The following is a 20,120-nucleotide window of genomic DNA, read 5'->3' as shown; positions in this document are numbered from 1 at the left end:
GAGGATTTGAAGTGAGTATCCTGTTTAAAGGGACAGTACCCTAAAGAAGCGCTTGATGATACAGAGACTATTTTGTGGAAGGACATTAAAGGACTTTACCTTCTTTAGTTAACTAGATAGCGCAAGCAAGTTAGATATTGAGGCCCTTACTCCCACCTGGTTAGGAGTACTATTTGTTCTAGTTGGCCATTTGATTTTAGATAAACAATTATTCAGCTTAACAAATACTGTGTGTGTTTTAGTACTGTATTCCTAGTGGGGCCACCCGTAGGTGCATTCCGGGATCCCACTAGGTGGAGACACTGCGCTAGTAAATATCAGGTACTGAGTCTCTCCCAGTATCACTGCGGAGTGGCTCATGTTTGTCCCGTGCCATCAGGTAAGCGCCACACGTGGTGTGTAACACTGACAAAGGGGTGTCGAAAGGGTTAGAATAAAAAAAACGTAGAAAATGAAGACCAACTAAAAAGTTGCTTAGATTTGGCCTTAACAAAAGTTAACTTAAAGGTGAAGCACCCCTTTTCCAGGAAAAAGAAAACCTGAGAGACATAGTGGGTAATATTCTATCTTAGCTGAGGGACAGGCATAGAAAAACAGTAACAAAGATATCAGTAACATCTGTGTGCAAATGTGAACAGCAACAAAATAGAAAAGACAGGTTCAGCACTGGATTGAATTCTTCCCATTCTCTGAACGCCTGTGTAATCAGCCTGGTAAAGCTTTGGGTGCATCTGAATTCGATTTTGCTTCTGAAAAGCTGATGCTCCATCTGTAAGAGAAAATAGTACATTTGGCTAAACTAATTTCATATAAACAGACCGCCAGGGTTATACATTTAGACATTAAATCCATTGTAAAATGGTTAGATATTCTTACATGAAAGCCTTGAAGCACAATCCATACCGTAAATATGTAGAATTGCCTTTGGTACATTTGCTAATCTGATTTGCTGTGAATGTGTTTATGAATATTCGCTGCTGCTGTCTTGTAGCTGGAAACTAAAAATAAACATAGACAAGTGAACTAACCCCCAGATCATCCACAAGACAATTATGCTCATTGCTTTATGCCCATTATGCCCTTAAATTTGCTACTCAAATATCTACCTGAAGTCAGTTTTAGTCTGGGTTAGAATAAATGCATTCCCCCTATATTCATTAATAATGGTACCCTACTCTTAGCCCTATATTTATTAGGGAAAGAATTACCATACAATGTGAAAGGTGCCTAATAAGTCAACTGATAATCTTGCAAATTTTAAGCTCAGTGGTCTTTTATATTTTACCTATCTACCTAAAGCCCTCTTTGACCAAAAATGCCCAACAGAAAAGTATTAAATAAAACTGCTGAGAAAGTAGCACCCTCCACTCTTTACTAGATTGTTTTTGAAACCGATTGTTTTTTAGATCATACTATGTAACTTTGCTCTCAAAAATAACCTGTTTAGCAAAAATGTGTACCACTCCCTCTTCCTTACTGCACCTTCTTTCTTGAAAAACTCTTAAATGATTCCTTAAATTACATTAAGTCTAATAATAAATTGAACTACATAGTCTTACACAGTACCCCCACCACAATAAAGAGGCCTTCAGAGACCACTACACATGTCAGCCCACCATAAAGCTAAATCTATAGCCTTCAGGGAAAATCTTGGGAGATTCCAAGTATTGCTTCTGTATCCATTAGATTGCCCACAGTCTTACTACATGGTCAATTGCTCAGTTGGAAGGGGAAATATTGTCTGTATGGCTCATTCTGTATGTGGAAGGAATGGATATTCCAAGGTTAACCCATGTCCCACCCATGTGCTGTGCTTCTTGCAAAAATAGACCCAACACTTTGCAATCCATAATATGTTGCCTCTACAAAGAGCCATGTTATGCACTTAAGTGTGTTCATGGCAAATACTCTTTGATGTGAAATAATTCGGGCTTTGGGATTATTAGCATTGTCTGTGTTTTCCCCATGTTAGGATCTACAGTATGTGTGTGTATCACGCTGTGTAACAGAATCAACCTGTTTTCATAAAGCTACAATGTACTCTTACACTTGGAAAGCACCTGGGAAAGAACCCAGATCATCTTTTTTGCTCTATTATTAGGACGTCCTACACCCAAACAGGCAAGTTTAAATAAAGGACATATTGGGTATTAACATAATTCAGTTTCCACCAATTTAAATTTCAATCCCCCAATAAATACACACTATAAATCATACAACTGTTTAGTTTGTTTACCTCAAGTGTATTAAGGAAAGGACTTGATCCTTCCCACAACAAAGAACTAAACATGCAAAGTGAATAATTGGTGCCTAGTGTTCATTAAATAACACTACCCAGTATATTTTGCTAAAATACCTCTCTGCACTCACCTATAAAGTTAATTGTCTGTGTTGGAATTAAACAATTTGTCAAACATCATTAACAATGACCTCTGCCTGCACCTGGTTAATAAGGCAGAATTGCATGACTCTGCATAACAAGTGCTGCACAGGTCAGTTAGATAACAATTAGATGAAGCAACACATATTGAATTTAATGAAACAGGACAGCTGTGCATTCAGAGAACATGAGAACATGAGATTTGCCTCAAACTGGGGTGTGTTCCATATGTTCCTTAAAATACTTCTGATTTGCAGCTTGACTCACACAGCGTTATTTACTTATAAGGTGCAATGTGCACATTTCAATTTCCTATTTTTCTGAAAAGCCAGGGAAATCATCGTTTTAAAGTGATATTGATGTAGTCCTCTAATTAATAGCAACATGTCAGTATCACTAGGAAAGGAAGACTGCACTATTATTTTAAAGAAAAATGTACCCAACCCATTTGCCCAACTTTACAGTTCCCAACATTCCAAAGTGGCTTTTGTTTTGCCAGGCAGCTCTGTTTTTCCCCACAATGTGTTTTCCCCATAATTCCAGTGTCATTGCAGCTTAAAGGAGTGATGTGTCTGGCACAATTGCAGCTGATGCATTAAAACGAGGTTGTGCATGTGCTTCAACAAGAATTCGATGTAACCATGCTGAAAATCTTTGCTGTCCAGATGTTATCTTTTCTGGCTCTTGGTATAAAAATGATGTCTATGTCTGATCCTTTAGTTTGCTGTGTCAATTGATTCAGGTCGATGTGAAACGTTTAAATTACTTTTAAGGGTCAATAGAAGCACTGTGTGTGATTTGCAAGAGCACGGGAGCATAAGTAGTGGTGCTGAGCACAACTATGTGGAGATAGAACGAGCAGCTTTAGACTCAATTACCTTAGGTGCAACAACAGCGCCTAATGTTCTGCCATCACAACTGTGGCTGTGGTCAGAAATGACCCCTTATTACTTGTTGTGGTGAGGTGCAACACTACACACTGTCACAAACTCAGATGAGGTATGGCAGAGTACACCATCCCTTGCTCTAGTGAGGCACTCAACCATTTGTTCTGGAAAAGGTATGATACAGAAAACTTTCACCAATGTGATACAATATTATTTTATCTCTTTTCCAAACACTGGTAAGTAGAACACAATTCGAATATTATCAAAAGCATAATTTATATTTACTCAATATTTAATGTAAAAACAAAGTCACAACAATGAAAGTGAGCTTTGCAGCTTCATTCTTGAAGTATAACATTATTTTCAAAAATATAATCCTTATTCAAAACCCTAAGCAAACTCACTCACATCTATATTGACACCGACACAAGGAAAAAAGGGAAGACAAATGTATAGATAAAATATAAGAGAGAGTAACAAAGCTTTGTAGGGGCATTTCTCTTTTGATGAGATCCCAAATGGTTCATGGGTTTTGGATGTCTGTGTGTTATCACCATACGTCATCTTAAGGGGGCATAAGGCTGGAGCACCAACACTCTTCCTTCCACGCACTGAGATATACCAGTATGTGACCGATTTTATATTCTCTTCTGTTAACACTTGTTTGATTTGGCTGCTGCTGACTTTGAAAAGCAATCTTACAAAGTGACTGTATTAAAAAGCTTATATTTAAAGTAATGACATAAGGGGTTTTCTGACACAACCACAAAAGGAGTCCAAAAACAGTTTGTCTTCGGCACACCACTTACTTGATAATTATAGGGTGCTTCCTCAGGGGTGGTCCCCGAAAGCTTGTGCCTCATCTCTGCTGCGATAAAATGCTTTAAAGGTAGGAGTCGAAGTATGGTGTGCTTCTTTTCCCCTTTTTCAAGAGACAACCACAAAAGGAGGCCTGAATCCCAAAGCTTGGCAATATCTGAATTTGAATATCCACAGGTTTAGATCAACTTATATAGAGTCCCGTTTCAAAGGGGTTTGCCAGGTGCGAAGGCTTTCTTCTCTAGTGGGTTTTTTGTAAATGGTCAATCCTGCCTCATCTGTGTGTTTATATTTAGTTATGTAGCATTTCATCTACAGCTTTGGCCTCTTTCAGCTGTAGCCAAGGATGGCCTGCAATGAGGCAATGCACCTATCTACAGTATCAGTCTTTATATTTCCCTGCCGATAATCCTAATAAGTGAATGCAGCCCATTCTGTCCCGCAAGCCTCAGGATATATATGGTCACACTCAAGGGCAGCCAGACTAGAGGGTGAGTAGGGATGCTGGATAGGATAGTCCACATTATTTCTTTATAAACAAATATGTTCATTGCACAAACCCACCTGTACACATTTTAAGTGCCAAATGTCACATAATAGTTACACACTGTATACAGTCAGCTGTATACAGAAACTATGCCTGTAAACAAATATGACATTCTTCAAAATAAATAAATGCAAAATCATTACTGGTTAATAAAATAATGACTTCTGATTCTTTCTACCTGGCCATCAACTGCATCATTATTCTGGTATTTGGAATGAAGGGCTGGATGGAAAAGGCAATAATAAAGGATGAGAGATATTATGCCCAGACCCAGTGCCAGAACCAAAGCAATGCTGAATATAGTAAAGAACAAGTTCTGAGTGAGAGACTCTTTAAAGAGAAAGCACAAAATGAGAATGCTTGTGGTTGCCAAAACTCGGAAAGTATAATAAACGGACATTGGGATTCTAGTCTTTTGTCCTTTAACATTGAAAAAGGTGAAAACAAGAATAATTGCTACAACAATTCTGTAAAAGATTTCCATGCACATGTTGGTGCAAAATTCTGTGTTCTGTTTCCAAGCCCAGCACAGGCCCACGACCCACAGAATGCCAAGAAATGCTGCGAAGATATTCACATTGCAGGCCAGTAGAAAGACAAGGCTTAATATCCATGATGTTAGCGTGAGTAGTTTGTACAGCACATATGTGAAAGCAGCAAATCCAAAACGGATTTCTTTTTTATCTTCAAGAGAGCTTCTTAATGACATGTGGTAGTCAACCGTGGACCATGAGATGCTGGATACTGAAATGATAATGGTTGCATCTGAAATGAAAGAAAACAATTATTGTAGGTACATGCAAGCCCTCAGCCCTCAGTGTTTGTTTGCCTGGGTGCACGATCAATATAATATCTCCATCCATCCAAAGAAGATCAGCACTCTCAGGGCTTAAAGATATGAAAAAGGTTTTATTGAACATAACAAAACATAGGACTTATGTTTCGGCCCTGTCCAGGGCCTTTCTCAAAGGCCTTTCTCATATTTTTAAGCCCTAAAAAAAAGCTGATCTTCTTTGGATGGATGGATGTATATATATCCAGGATTCATTTTGGGATTCGGCTGAATCCTTCTGCCCGGTCGAACCAATCCTAATTTATATATGCAAATTAGCAGGGAGAGAAATCGTGTGACTTTTTGTAACAAAACAAGGAAGAAAAAAAATTTCCCCTTCCCGCCCCTAATTTATACATGCACCTTATAATACATTAATTTTGACGCCAAGAAATACCGGTGTTGCTGGTCTTTTTTTAGCACATATGGAACTTTTTACCGTGCACCCGGGGATGGTTTGAAAGCAGAGTGCTGTACTGATTGAAATAAATAAATATATATAGTGAAAGGAGAACCCCAATTCAGATTTTGTAGCAGAAATTACCATCAACAATACTTTTAGTATTATCTACATTCCTGCCAAACACAACCTGCTTCTGTGTTTTATATTTAGAATCTCTTGTATCTTGCTATATTAACCTTTTATGTTGCCAATTACATTTTTGCTGTTCTTGCTCACTGACCCTGCTGCTCAGTCTTTGCTGTCCTTGCCCTGTGTGAATTTGCTGCCTACATTTCACCTTAACAACACTCCAGCTGTACCCCACTTAATCAGCATTACTGAAATTATTATTAAAGTAACAGATGTGTACAACCACTGGGCTACTGGAACACAAAGTGCTTTGACAACCACTGCCCTCTTCTGGGAAAACAGTCAAATAGAAAGATGAGTAATACTGTAAATAGAATAGAAAGAAGTAAGAGTAATAAAAAGTTAACTAAAAGGTGAACTACCCCTTTAAATCCTCTGTGAACATGTGTTTATTTATATATATATATATATATATATATATATATATATATATATATATATATACTGTATATAAGCAAGAAAGAAAAACCGCACCAACAGGTCTTTATACAAAAATAGAAAAACTTTTATTACTCAACGTTTCGGCTCCAGCCGAAACATTGAGTAATAAAAGTTTTTCTATTTTTGTATAAAGACCTGTTGGTGCGGTTTTTCTTTCTTGCTTATTACTATTGATACATGTAACCAGCACACAGGCATTGCTTTTTTGGTTGTCCGTGTGCACTGTGCTCAAATTTGCTATATATATATATATATATATATAAACAAATACAAGAGTCCGCTGCACTCAACCCATAGAGACATTTTGTGCATACTGCTACTGAAAAATGCCTTACCCTTTAAACAAAACAGGCATTGTTTGTCCATATATTGCAATATATTTAAGCTGGCCAACTACGTCAAAGTCATCCCATATCTGGCCAGTCCTATGCTCAATTTTCATCTGATTCATTAAGAATTCTATTGTTTCATTATACATTTTACAAAGGGACTTAGTTTTACCTGCAACTTACTTGCTGCTTTCAAAGTAAACCTCCAAACTTGGCTGCCCTTTTATTAGACACCAGTGGGATCACCTGACTATAGCTGGAAAGGGTGGGAGCTACAACATGGAGCTGGTCACTGCTCCTGTAGAACTATAACAAACAAGGGAAAGTTGTGCTCACCACTAATTTTTAAAACCATTAGGCGGGGGTGCAATGAGGCTGTGACCACACCACACCCAACTATAGTCAGGTGATCCCACTGGTGTCTAATAAAAGGGCAACCAAGTTTGGGAGTTTTACTTTGAAAGCAGCAAGTACCGTATATACCGGAGTATAAGCCGAGTTTTTCAGCATCCAAAATGTGCTGAAAAAGTCTACCTCGGCTTATACTCGGGTCAGTGGTACCCGACCCAAGTAGCTGAGATTGCAGTCACTTTTAATCATTCCTATACCAACAGTTCACTTGGGGAGAGACTGCAATATCCCACAATGCCCTCTGTTGGTTATATGAAAGAATAACAGTGCGCCCTCTGTTGGTTATATGAAAGAATAACAGTGACTGCAATATCACACAGCGCCATCTGTTGTTTATATGAAAGAATAACAGTGACTGCAATATCACACAGCACCCTCTGTTGGTTATATGAAAGAATAACAGTGCGCCCTCTGTTGGTTATATGAAAGATTAACAGTGACTGCAATATCACACAGCGCCCTCTGTTGGTTATATTAAAGAATAACAGTGACTGCAATATCACACAGCACCCTCTGTTGGTTATATGAAAGAATAACAGTGCGCCCTCTGTTGGTTATATGAAAGAATAACAGTGACTGCAATATCACACAGCGCCATCTGTTGGTTATATGAAAGAATAACAGTGACTGCAATATCACACAGCGCCCTCTGTTGGTTATATTAAAGAATAACAGTGACTGTAATATCACACAGCACCCTCTGTTGGTTATATGAAAGAATAACAGTGCGCCCTCTGTTGGTTATATGAAAGAATAACAGTGACTGCAATATCACACAGCGCCCTCAGTTGGTTGTATGAAAGAATAACAGTGCGCCCTCTGTTGGTTATATGAAAGATTAACAGTGACTGCAATATCACACAGCGCCCTCTGTTGGTTATATTAAAGAATAACAGTGACTGCAATATCACACAGCACCCTCTGTTGGTTATATGAAAGAATAACAGTGACTGCAATATCACACAGCGCCATCTGTTGGTTATATGGAAGAATAACAGTGACTGCAATATCACACAGCGCCATCTGTTGGTTATATGAAAGAATAACAGTGACTGCAATATCACACAGTGCCCTCTGTTGGTTATATGAAAGAATAACAGTGACTGCAATATCACACAGCACCCTCTGTTGGTTATATGAAAGAATAACAGTGACTGCAATATCACACAGCGCCATCTGTTGGTTATATGGAAGAATAACAGTGACTGCAATATCACACAGTGCCCTCTGTTGGTTATATGAAAGATTAACAGTGACTGCAATATCACACAGCGCCCTCTGTTGGTTATATGAAAGAATAACAGTGACTGTAATATCACACAGCGTCCTCGGTTGGTTATACGAAAGATTAACAGTGATGGCAATATCAAACAGCACCCTCTGCACATGGTAGTGGGACAGTGGGACAATGCACACAGTAATCCGTTTGGCAATTCTCTGTCACCATCAACTTTGCAAAGAAGTCCGGTTGATCGCTGGTGGGGTCGCTTTGGCAGAATGTGCGCTGCTGGGAGACAGGGCTGTAGTTGTGTCTAGGCTTATACTAGAGTCAATAAGTTTTCCCAGTTTTCGTAGGTAAAATTAGGTACCTCGGCTTATACTCGGGTCGGCTTATACTCGAGTATATACGGTAAGTTGCAGGTAAAACTTAGTCCCTTTTGTAAAATGTATAATGAAGCAATTGAATTCTTAATGAATCAGATGAAAATTGAGCATAGGACTGGCCAGATATGGGATGTCTTTGATGTAGTTGGCCATCTTAAATATATTGCAATATATGGACAAACAATCCCTGTTTTGTTTAAAGGGTAAGGCATTTTTCAGTAGCAGTATGCACAAAATGTCTCTTTCTTAAATATATTGATAATGGATTGAGTGCAGAGGACTCTTGTCTTGTCTTGTATTTGGCTTTTACACATGGGTAATAGTATAGTTTAAAGAATGTAAGAATGTTACAGCCTTGTCTTTAAGCAAATCTAGTTTTACTTGCCCCTTAAAACATACGACTTGCACTTCAAAGAGTATGACACAACCATTACACTTTAAAGTGTGTTTTATACATACATTAGTCTCCCAAGTGTATGATCTGAACACTAACTGCTGCTCTTTGTGCGTGTGTAGGGTCATCGAACTCTAAGCTGACTTGTAATATGCTTGTACTTGACAACAGAGGGTGCTGTGTTTTTTTTTTTCAACATACAAGTTTCATTGGGCAACAGCAGAAATACACTCGTCTAGCAAGCTATGAACCCGTTTCATATATATATGGCAATACCTACTTAAAATAAAGAGGTGGAATTATTTCCATTAGAAACGGCGTGGGCTACTAAATAAAGGAACAAGAGATCATCATACATCTGGCCTGGGCATCAATGATCTTTTATCTGACTTCCCTGTACAGGTATAGGAAACCCATTATCCAGAAAGCTCTGAATTACGGAATGGCCGTCTCCCATAGACTCCGTTTTATCCAAATAATCCAAATTTTGAAAACTGATTTCCTTTTTCTCTATAATAATTAAACAGTAGCTTGTACTTGATCCCAACTAAGCTATAATTAACCCTTATTGGATGTAAAACCATTCTATTGGCCGTTTACATGATTTTCTAGCAGATTTAAAGTTTGAAGATCCAAATTACGGAAAGATACATTATCCGGAAAACCTCAGGTCTCGAGCATTCTTTATACGCCCCATACCTGTACTTACAAGCCATGAACCAACAAACTTATCTCAGGCCAGACCAGCAGCTTATTCATGACACAAACAGAGATACAGATATGCCTCTGTTTTTTGGAATTAAATACAAAATCTCCAATATATAAACAGGGTATATTTTCCCTGAAAAACCTCAGCTGAACAGGCCTTATTGGATCTTATTTGCACAGAGCTAACAATTAACCTGCAACAGGCAAACTGGTTCAAGTAGCATTTTCTTTTGTTTTGTATCCATGAGAACCCGTGTACTAACATATCAAGAACAATAAAATAATGCATGATAGCTCCCTTCATTAGTAGAGGGTATATGTGAATGTGAGTACCTGTGCAAATATAAAGAATTTCGTTATGGTACATACATTGAAGTAGAGTAATCTGCCCATGCTCCATCAGGATGTAAATCTGAAGTATAAGCTGAGGTATGCTCTCTAGGAATGTCTTAAAGCATCTCAGCATACTGAGGTCTGTCATTGCATCCACTGCTTTCTTATTGGTTTTCATAAATTCCCCTTCGGATTGGGGCAACATTGCTGCTCGATATCCACACTTTACAGCATACCAGTACCTAAATGTGAGCAAATGCAAGGCATTACCATAGGCATCTTTCAAAATTATTATACAAATGATTTCCATTATATGTGTTTAGGAGTGATTCTGATTAAATTATATAGAGAACTGTAAGGACAGATTCGGAATGGCAAACTATGCACATTTGCATTTTAATAAAAAGGGATATTATAAAAGTATATGATCTATTATCCAGAATGGCTGGGACCTGTGTTTTGTTCAGATAAGGGATTGCTCTGTAATTTAGATCACCACAATTTAAATCTACTTAAAATCATTTAAACATTATGTAAACAGAATATAATTGTTTTGTCACCTATATGGATTCATTTAGCTTAGTCACCATCAAGTACAAGGTACTCATTTATTATTAGAGAAACTAAGGAAATATTTTGTAAAAAATCAGACTTAAATGCTTAAAATGGAACCTACGGAAGATGGCCTTCCTGTAAGTCACAGTTTCTGGATAACGGGCTTCTGTATAAGAGATTCCATAGATGTACAATCTCAAGTATGAACACAAATCATGCAAATTAAACACACCAACATGCATGAGTTGTGATGATCAGGACAAAGATGTAATATACAGAGTACTCATGAATAGTGGTCTCAACACTAGACAAGATGAATCAACAATTCAATTAGGCTAGTGCCCTGTGATCCTAAAAGCTTCTAGATGTGCCTGTGGATTTTGGTGCGGAAACACTTGAGTATGTAGGCATATGACAAGGCTTACCTTGTGTAAATTTAAAAGGTATCAGAACTAAGATTAACTGGCCCTTGCCTTGTTTACTCCTCTAATTCAAACAGTAAATGTCCTACATTGTTCATATTTGTAATCCCTCTGCATTGTTCACACCTGTTACACTTCTATTGTTCACACCCCTAAAGCCCTGTACTGTTCACACCACAGACCCAGACTGAAAGTACCCATATGTTCACACCTCATACAAACTGCTGGAGGGGCACCAGCATCATGTCATTGTATGTTACACAGTATGAACAGTTTGTCTTAGAGTGGTCCTGATAGGTGTCCCTGTCTTCTGCTCTATTCTGCATTACCTATGCTCCCTGTTTGTGCCATACTCTGCCTGCCCTATGCTCCCCTGTGTGTATCATACTCTGTCTGCCTAATGCTTCCTGTGTGTGCCATACTCTGCCTGCCCTAAACTCCTTTTGTGTGCCATACTCTACCTGCCCTATGCTCCTTGTGTGTGCCATACTCTGCCTGCCCTATGCTCCCCGTGTGTGCCATACTCTGTCTGCCCTATGCTCCCTGTGTGTGCCATACTCTGTCTGCCCTATGCTCCCTGTGTGCCATACTATGCCTGCCCTATGCTCTCTGGGTGTGTCATAATTTGTCTGTGTGTGCCATGCTCTGCCTGTGGAAGATGAACCTGGTGGGGGTCTCAGCCCTTGGAAATAATTGTTAGGGGTCCCCAAGGTGTTTAATCATGCTCTGGGGGTGCTGTGTTATCCACAGTGGATGACTAGGCATGGGGATTTAAGTGTATGTCTTAATATGACTTATTAAACTTGTTTCACAAATGAGTGATATCCCTTCAGTGAGCACCAACCATTTTTATTTAGTGTTCTACTACCATTGATGTGGATATGGTCTTAAAAGTTATTTTGGAAACAGGGGAGTGGTTTAAAGTAGGTGTGGTTTAAAAACGGGTAGTGGTCAACACTGCCTTCCGTTATGTAGAAATATAAAGTAATGTGGCATAAAAAAAAGTAATTATTTTCCTCTCCAACCAGTCCCTAATACACCTTTAATCCCCAGGGTCCTTTAATCCCCAAGGTCCTCCACCAAATAGACTAGAAAAATTCCAGCCGTCAGTATCACAGAAGTTGGACAGTGAGGGAATAGAAACTACAGCTTCATTAAATTAGCCAGCTTCCATTAAATGGACTCCTGAAAGAATGCTGTGGATAAGTAGACCGAACTGTTTTTGTTATAAGCTTATTCAAGTTTAAATTCCGCAATTTGTGTCAAATGACTCATTTAAACGTGTATAATATAAAATAACGCATTCCCCTTTTTTTAAAATTTTAAAGCTATTGGAAATAATCTTGTTACTAGAAATAAACTTTATTGGGGTATATTTATCAAAGAGTGAAGTTAGAGATCTCCACAGTCCGTAGAGAGAAATACTGCCTCTCTCTATTAATTTCTATGGGATTTTTAAAGGTGTGTTTATCAAAGGGTGATAGTGAAAGTTCACCATTTGATAAATATGCCTTTAAAAATCTGATAGAAATGAATGGAGAGTGGCGGTATTTCACTCTGCGGACTGTGGAGATCTCTAACGTCACTCTTTGATAATTATGCCCCTATGTTTCTAACCAGTAGATCCATGTTGACGCTGCAGCACTGTGCCTTTATGGAAATTATGGAGGACTTTTTATGTGCTTATATTGCAACACCAGGCACATCATTACCTTGACACAAGATGAAGTCTCTTTAACCTACCTTAGAAAGGTACCGGCCATTAACACATGGATAAGACAAACCCATCTCAGTTTCCTGGTGTTTCCTTCAGCACAGTCATCCTTAAACCAGGCATAACTAAAAATATTAACTATAGCGTTGGAAATGATGATAAAAACAATTGTTAACAAACTGAAAACATGAAGTCCTTGCTGAAAATATTTCACTGCAATCCAAAGGTCAACTCCAAAGTCAGAAACGAGAGTACAAATCCCAAAAAATGTCATTAAAAAATTCCATTTTGAGAAATGCATCCTCTAAAGTTATTGTCTATTTACAGGTACAGTTTGCAAAAAAAAAAAGTAATAATAATAAGCATCAGAAGTCAGAATCCATTTCTATTGGAGACCTAATTACATTTTTCAAAACAGTGAGTTTTTGCTCGGTCAACCTGCTTTAAATCCATTTAGAGGCATACTCAGTTCAAGGTTTATTTATCCCTTTCATTCAAGATTGTTGTATTCCATTGATTTAAGGTTTTGCGTACTCCCTTTATTTAACATTTGCATATTGTATGTTGCAGACCCTGAACATCATTGCTACGTTGTATTCGTTGCTTTAAATCTGAAATGAGAAAAACAAAAACATAGGATAGTGAGGTGAGGAAAAGTTTGTTAAAGTGTAAATTTTATGTTATTTAAAAGAGAACATAGACTGGCCGTCTACTGCATCCAGAGGAACAGAACCCATATAAGTGGCCATATGCCACATGTATAGCTCAGGGTGCAGGTACACAGTTGGCTTTAGCATAAATAATGCCTGGTGCAAAATACAGCTGTAAAGACCTCTTTACATAATGAAAAGCAACATAGAACGTACATCGCTGCCTTGAGCTACTGCTTCTTACAGGCCATGTGCTACTGCAGTCAGGGCTGCCTTCAGAAATCACAGGGCCCCACACAGCAAAATTTTTCGTCACCCCTCCAAAGGCCACACAAGACACAAGCGTTAAAACATTAAGTGGCCCCTACAAGTTAAAGAAAAAAGAACTTTGGTGCCCAGGCCCCGCCCCCCTACAAGTTTGATGGTCAGGGCTTACAAATAGAGAAAAGGACTCTCTACAAGTTTAAGAAAAGACATTGGTGGCCAAGGCCTCTACAAGTTATTAAAAAAAGCATTAGTGTCCAGGGCCCCTACAAGTTATTAAAAAAACACATTTGGCCAGGGCTCCAAGTTATTAAAAATATATATTTGGCCAGGGCAGGGCCCCTACAAGTTATTAAAAAAGCATTAGTGGCCAGGGCCCCTACAAGTTAAGAAAAAGAAAACTGTACTTACCTTAGCCAGGGAGCTCAGGTTCCGGTTTCTTCAGTTTCCTGTGCTCTGATTCGCAAGTGAAATGTAAGTCCCGGTAAAGCTGCATGGCGATTGGATAAAGCAGAGGGGAGGTTCAAACTTCACCCATCCAATCACCATGCGGTTTTACCACTTCATGGCAAATCAGAGCACAGGAAGCAAGATGCAGTCATCGGAGCTCCAGCCCGCCCTCCCTTCCGAAATCTGCAGCTCACTGATGGCAGGGGTCAGTTCTGCAAGTAAGTGCAGCACGGCCGGGCCCACATTAACTCCCCAAATCATTCGGGCCCGGGACAACAGTACCCGCTGTCCCCCCCAATGGCAGCCCTAACTGCAGTTCTCCAAATGTTGGTGCTCTACAAATTCTAACAACCACTGAGTGGGAATCTGTTACTCCTGAAAATGCTTTGCCATTCTTTAAAAAGAGATAGCATTATTGGGGGTGCCTAACAATTTGGCACCCTCCAGTAATTATTTCTTTAGTTCTCCTTTAAAGGAGAACTTAACCATAAAAATAAATATTGCTAAAAATGCCATATTTTATATACTGAACCGGCGTTAAGTTTCAGCTTCTCAATAGCAGCAATGATCAAGAACATCAAACTTGTGACTGGGGGTCACCATCTTGGAAAGTGTCTGTAAAACTCACATGCTCAATGGGCTCTGAGCAGTAGGGCCAGATTTCATCCCTTCGCGCCCCTAGGCCGACTGGGTCCAAATCGCCGCCCGCGAACACGCGTACCCCCCCCCCTACGAGCGCATGCGCCAGCCCCTAGTCCACCAGGTACTAGAGCCCGCACGCACATCCTCAATGAGTACACGCTCCCCAGTGCTCTTCCAAATGCGGCTGGGCGGCATGCCGCCCCTCAAATTTTGCTGCCCTAGACCTGGGCCTTTATGGCCTCGCAACAAATCCAGGCCTGCTGACCAGCTGTTGAGAAGCTAAGTTTAGGGGTTGTCACTAATTATCAAGCAGAAAATGAGGTTGGTCTGTTATATAAGCTGATGCTACAAGGCTGATTATTAAATTCTGATGCTAATTGCACTGGTTTCTAGCTGCCATGTAGTAATTATCCGTATTAATTACTAATCAGCCCTATATTGTGACATATATATTCTATGTGTACTGTGGGTCCCTAAGCTCAGTAAGTGACAGCACCACAGAGCATGTGCAATGAATCAGTAGAAAATAAGATGGGAGCTACTGGGGCATCTTCAGAGGCCAGAACTTTACTGCTAAAGGGCTGTGGAAGCCTTGGGCTGGCCACAACATTTATAGCTACTTCTTTAGTTAAAGGGATTCTGCCATTATTTTTATTATGTAGTTTTTATTTCTAATGACACTGTTTACACTACAACTAATTCACTCTACAATATAAAATCTAATTCCTGAACCAGCAAGTGCATTTTTTTTTTATTTATAATATTGGTGTGTAGGCAGCCATCTCAGGTCATTTTGCCTGGTTATGTGCTTTGAGAAAGAGCCAGCACTTTAGGATGGAACTGCTCTCTGGCAGGCTGTTTCTCCTACTCAATGTAACTGAATGTGTCTCAGTGGGACCTGGATTTTTACTATTGAGTGATGTCCTTAGATCTGCCAGTGAGCTGTTATCTGGCTAAGCTGCTTGGGGGGGGGAAGGGAGGGGGTGATATCACTCCAACTCACAGTACAGCAGTAAATTGAAGTGATTGAAGTTTATCAGATCACAAGTCACATGACTGGGGGCAACTGGGAAACAAGATGTCTAGCCCCATGTCAGATTTAAAAATTAAATATTAAAAAATCAGGTTTTCTCTTTTGAGAAACGGATTACAGTGCAGAAGTCTGCTGGAGCAGCAATATTAACTAATGCTTTTTGAAAAAAAAAAATTTTCCCATGACAGTATCCCTTTAATCTTTAGTTCTTCTTTAAACAATACAGTTCAATTTAAGTTTATTTGCCTTAACAATGGAAGAACAATATTCAGTTCTACTGAAAAATAAACAGGGACAAGAAAGCAGTGATTCTGAGCTGGTATTATGCCATCGATAGTGCCTTGCCTTGTGTCTAGCTGCCCTGTGTAGGAACATTTGTACCTGCCAAAGGTACTGCCAAACATTGCTTTGCATTGCGTTCAAATATTTGATGATGACCCCTTAATAACCAACTGAGTTCATTCCAACTTGTCTAACATACACTTGTATTTCTAGGAACGTTCCCCGCACTGCCTCAGCTTGGTAAAAGAATGCATCCAATCCTCCACGGGTACACCGCTATCCCGATATATACTTCAAATTATAGTGTAATAGCCTGAATAAACACATCACAGCATAAATTGCTATCTATGAGTGCTCTCCTCATTCTTGGAAATTTGTCTAACATACACTTTACTACAGACATGCTGTAATTAACAAAACGAAACTGTTGTAAAGCAATTACGGAGAGTAGAACAAGTCTTACCTTCAGCCTCACTATACAGGAAGGACAGAAGGCACTGCATAACGAAACTAAACGCAACTCTGTATAGGAGGAAGTGCCGTAAGAATGCGAGACAGTTCTGTGCCTGCTAAGGTTTCCCACTAAGTTGCTACACTGGTTACAAGGGGATTAAAGGTTTCATACATCAGGCTGCACCATAAATAAACAATAGAGGAGGTGTGTGTGTGTTTGTGTGTAGAAACCTGGGCACTGCAGTGAGTAAAGGCACATTATGGTTCCCAGGAATACCTGTATATCTTTATTTGTATAGTGTGATTGATATAAAGCTTACAATGTAAAAAGAGCTGGGAAGCAACACAAACATACCTGTGGATGATAAACAAGGGCTGTGATTGAATATTTTATAGACTGGCAGCCAATAGGAGGCTCAGTTTGGCAGAATGCCTGGTTTTTATGCAACCACAAGTTGCCTCCAAGCCTGGAATTAAAAAATAATCTTAAAGGGGTGGTTCACCTTTATGTTAACTTTCAGTTTGTTATATAATGGCAAATGCTAAACAACTCTTCAATTGGTCTGCATTATTTATTTTTTATCGTTTTTTAATTATTTGCCTTATTCTTCTGACTCTTTCCAGCTTTCAAATGGGGGTCACTGACCCCATCTAAAAAAACAAATGCTCTGTAAGGCTACAAATGTATCGTTACTTTTATTACTCATCTTTCTATTCTGGCCTCTCCTATTGATACTCTAGTCTCTTATTCAAATCAATGCATGGTTGCTAGAGTAATTTGGACACTAGCAACCGGATTTCTTAAACTGGAAAATGGAGAGCTGCCAGGGCTGGAACTAGGGGTAGGCAGAGTAGGCACGTGCCTAGGGCGCAAAGCTGAGGGGGCACCAGGCACGTACCTGCTCTGTCGCCTACCCCTTGTCTGGTCCCGTCTCTCCCCGACTGCCACTGGTGTCTTCTGTGTAAATGTGCTTCTGCGCATGCGCGCACACATTTCGCGCATGCGTGCTGGAGCGAAGTTTCGTGCATGCACGCTGGAGCGAAGTTTCGCGCATGCGCGTTGGAGCAAAGTTTCGCACATGCGCAGTCGAGCATGCACTGAGCCGGCGCCGTGGCCCGCCAGGCTGCCTAGGGCGTATGGCCGGGTTGGCCCGGCTCTGAGAGCTGCTGAATAAGAAACGAAATAAGTCAAAAACCACAGATAATAAAAAATTGCAATTTGTCTCAGATCACTCTCTACATCATACAAAAAGTGAATTCAAAGGTGAACAACCCCTTTAATTAAGTCATTTTAAATTGTAGTTGCACTAATCTTTCTATTGACTCATAAAACCAAGCCTATGATCCAGTGATGTTTTCTACCAACTGCAGCAAATCATAAAGAAGGGTTTAATTAATTGCTACTAGAAGCACATGGGTGCCCAGCACTCCAGGACAGCTCTCCACAAATACAGGAAATACAGAAGCAGGAGGTATAGTATAAATAAGCACAGCAGCTCTACACTGTGACAGGAATGAAAACGGACACTCTTTATTTTTATGAATGGACACAGTTATACTATGAAAGTGCACTTTGTAAATGCAACTTTATCGGTTAATTGGACTGTTTGATTTAGTATTATTTACCTCTAGATAGCAATACATTCATATATACATATTGTATATTATTTTAATCTATATATTGTACTTTTGCCCTTATAAAGCACTCAAGGAAAATTGTTTTGCTTTCCCTGATCTCACCTTCCAAACAGAATAATTTTACCCTGTAGCCTTTCTTAGGCTATGATTTGAGGTGTGGCATATTTGTCATTTGTTTTACTAGATTCTCATCAGGAAACAGCGAATCAGCAGAACCAGGAAATGCTTACAGTGCTTATATATTTAATATATACATTTATATATATATTTTATATATTTAGTGCTCCTTATATTTCAGAAGATAAAGTAACAGAAAACTGTAAACATTTCTTAAATAAAACAACAGGCCCAGCACCCGTCCATTCATTAGGCTCATGTTTGGGGAAATATGCGCCGCTAAGCTACAGAGGGAGCAGACCCTGCGGCCGCAGGGGGGCCCAGGATGTATAGGGGCTCCATGAGGCCCTAATTCATACACAATTTCAATAAATATTAGTAAAATAGGTCAACCTGTAGACATTTTGGGGGCCTGAAAAATAATTTGGTGTGGGGTCTAGTCAGTGGCATAACTAGAGTGCTCCGGGCAAACTCTGATCCCCATCATCCCGCCCACTTCCCGCCTCTGCCCACTTCCTGTCATGACTCCTGCCACTTCCCACCCAGACTCCGCCCACCCCCCATGTGACCAGACTCCACCCACCCCTCGACCAGACTCCGCCCACTATCCACCCGTGCCGACACGCTCTGCTTCGGGTAAGTGGCTGGGGAAGGGAGGTTCTTGTTAGCTATAGTGGAAGCAAACTGCGTAGTCCGGGCCCCCTACGACTGCGGGATTTGCTTCCTCTATAGTTACGCCACTGGGTCCAGTAATATATTATTAAACCACTGGTACCATGCCTTCTCTGTGCCACTAATTAGAATTGCGACTGCTCAACTGTGCACCCTCCCTTATGCCCCATACAGGTGTGGGCTCAAACTAGAACCTGTATAGTGGCAGGGTTTGTGCCAATGCCACACAGAAAAATATAAAATAAATCTAAGAGGATTTACTCACAGTTCACCCCAGTCCCAGGGTGCAAGTCCAGAACAACATTTCAAAAAAAGATGTGAGGACCTCCAATAGTAAAGAAGCAATCAGTTAAAAAATTGAAAAAAATTTTATTAGGACATAGAAATCGAACGTGTTTCGTGCCTGTTGGGGCACTTACTCATAGAGCCTAATAAAAAATTAACATTTTTTTTTAATGATTCAAACTAGAATCTGCCACAGTCCTACTGTAATGTACTTACACCACTGGTCTAAGTACATTACAGATATCTAGATAATTGCACACCAGACCAGTACATTCTACTGATTGCTATAAATCACTAACACTGGAGCAAACCTTGCACCTCTTAGTACATCACCCGTCCCCCAAATATGCTGCTGTCCATGTCCATACATACATACATACATAAATACATACATACATACATTACCAGAAGTGTAAGCCGCACTTGCTAGCACACAGGCTTTTGCGCGAAAACACCAAGCTGCTTCACCCAACTTGTCGCCAGCTGCAAATACCGAACCCCGTGTAGGACATGGACATCTCACACTCACTGACAGTAACAGGACTCCGCCTAAACCCCACGCCCCCTTATCAAGCCACGCCCCAAACACGCCTAGAAAGTAAACGTTGTAGAGTTAGCAGAATGTTCGTGACGTTTTCTGCTGTGATTGGTCATCCCCTGATGTT

The 20,120-nt window shown here is 39.8% G+C and overlaps 1 protein-coding gene across 3 annotated transcripts; it reads right to left on the bottom strand.

Moving 5' to 3' along the window:
- Positions 1-467: 467 nt before the first annotated feature.
- On the bottom strand, positions 468-20,045 carry xkr9.L (X-linked Kx blood group related 9 L homeolog). 3 transcript variants are annotated; one of them, XR_005961986.1, is made up of 5 exons: positions 19,861-20,045; positions 12,999-13,580; positions 10,315-10,520; positions 4,077-5,398; positions 468-769 (listed from the first exon to the last, which is right to left on the bottom strand). XR_005961986.1 is itself a non-coding variant. In XM_018241518.2 (4 exons), the coding sequence occupies exons 2-4, from the start codon at positions 13,268-13,270 to the stop codon at positions 4,773-4,775; spliced, it is 1,104 nt and encodes a 367-aa protein (XP_018097007.1). In that variant the 5' UTR covers positions 13,271-13,580; positions 19,856-20,045; the 3' UTR covers positions 3,532-4,772. The 3 variants fall into 3 exon arrangements, 2 of the variants coding, with proteins under 2 accessions (XP_018097007.1, XP_018097006.1); XM_018241518.2 differs by lacking the exon at positions 468-769 and having other exon boundaries at positions 3,532-5,398; positions 19,856-20,045; XM_018241517.2 differs by lacking the exon at positions 468-769 and having other exon boundaries at positions 3,532-5,398.
- Positions 20,046-20,120: the final 75 nt, after the last annotated feature.

This window comes from Xenopus laevis, chromosome 6L (assembly GCF_017654675.1).
Source record: "Xenopus laevis strain J_2021 chromosome 6L, Xenopus_laevis_v10.1, whole genome shotgun sequence".
Taxonomy (NCBI): Eukaryota; Metazoa; Chordata; class Amphibia; order Anura; family Pipidae; genus Xenopus; species Xenopus laevis.
Note: the sequence above shows the minus strand (reverse complement) of the source record. Positions and strands in the feature narration are given on the sequence as shown.

What these genes read in the sequence shown, in the direction of transcription:
- xkr9.L (XM_018241518.2), bottom strand. Translation starts at nt 13,270, where the DNA reads ATGCATTTCTCAAAATGGAATTTTTTAATGACATTTTTTGGGATTTGT. An exon ending in ATGGCCGGTACCTTTCTAAG is followed by an intron (nt 10,521 to 12,998) that starts GTAGGTTAAAGA and finishes GCTCACATTTAG; the next exon opens with GTACTGGTATGCTGTAAAGT. An exon ending in GCAGATTACTCTACTTCAAT is followed by an intron (nt 5,399 to 10,314) that starts GTATGTACCATA and finishes CTTTCATTTCAG; the next exon opens with ATGCAACCATTATCATTTCA.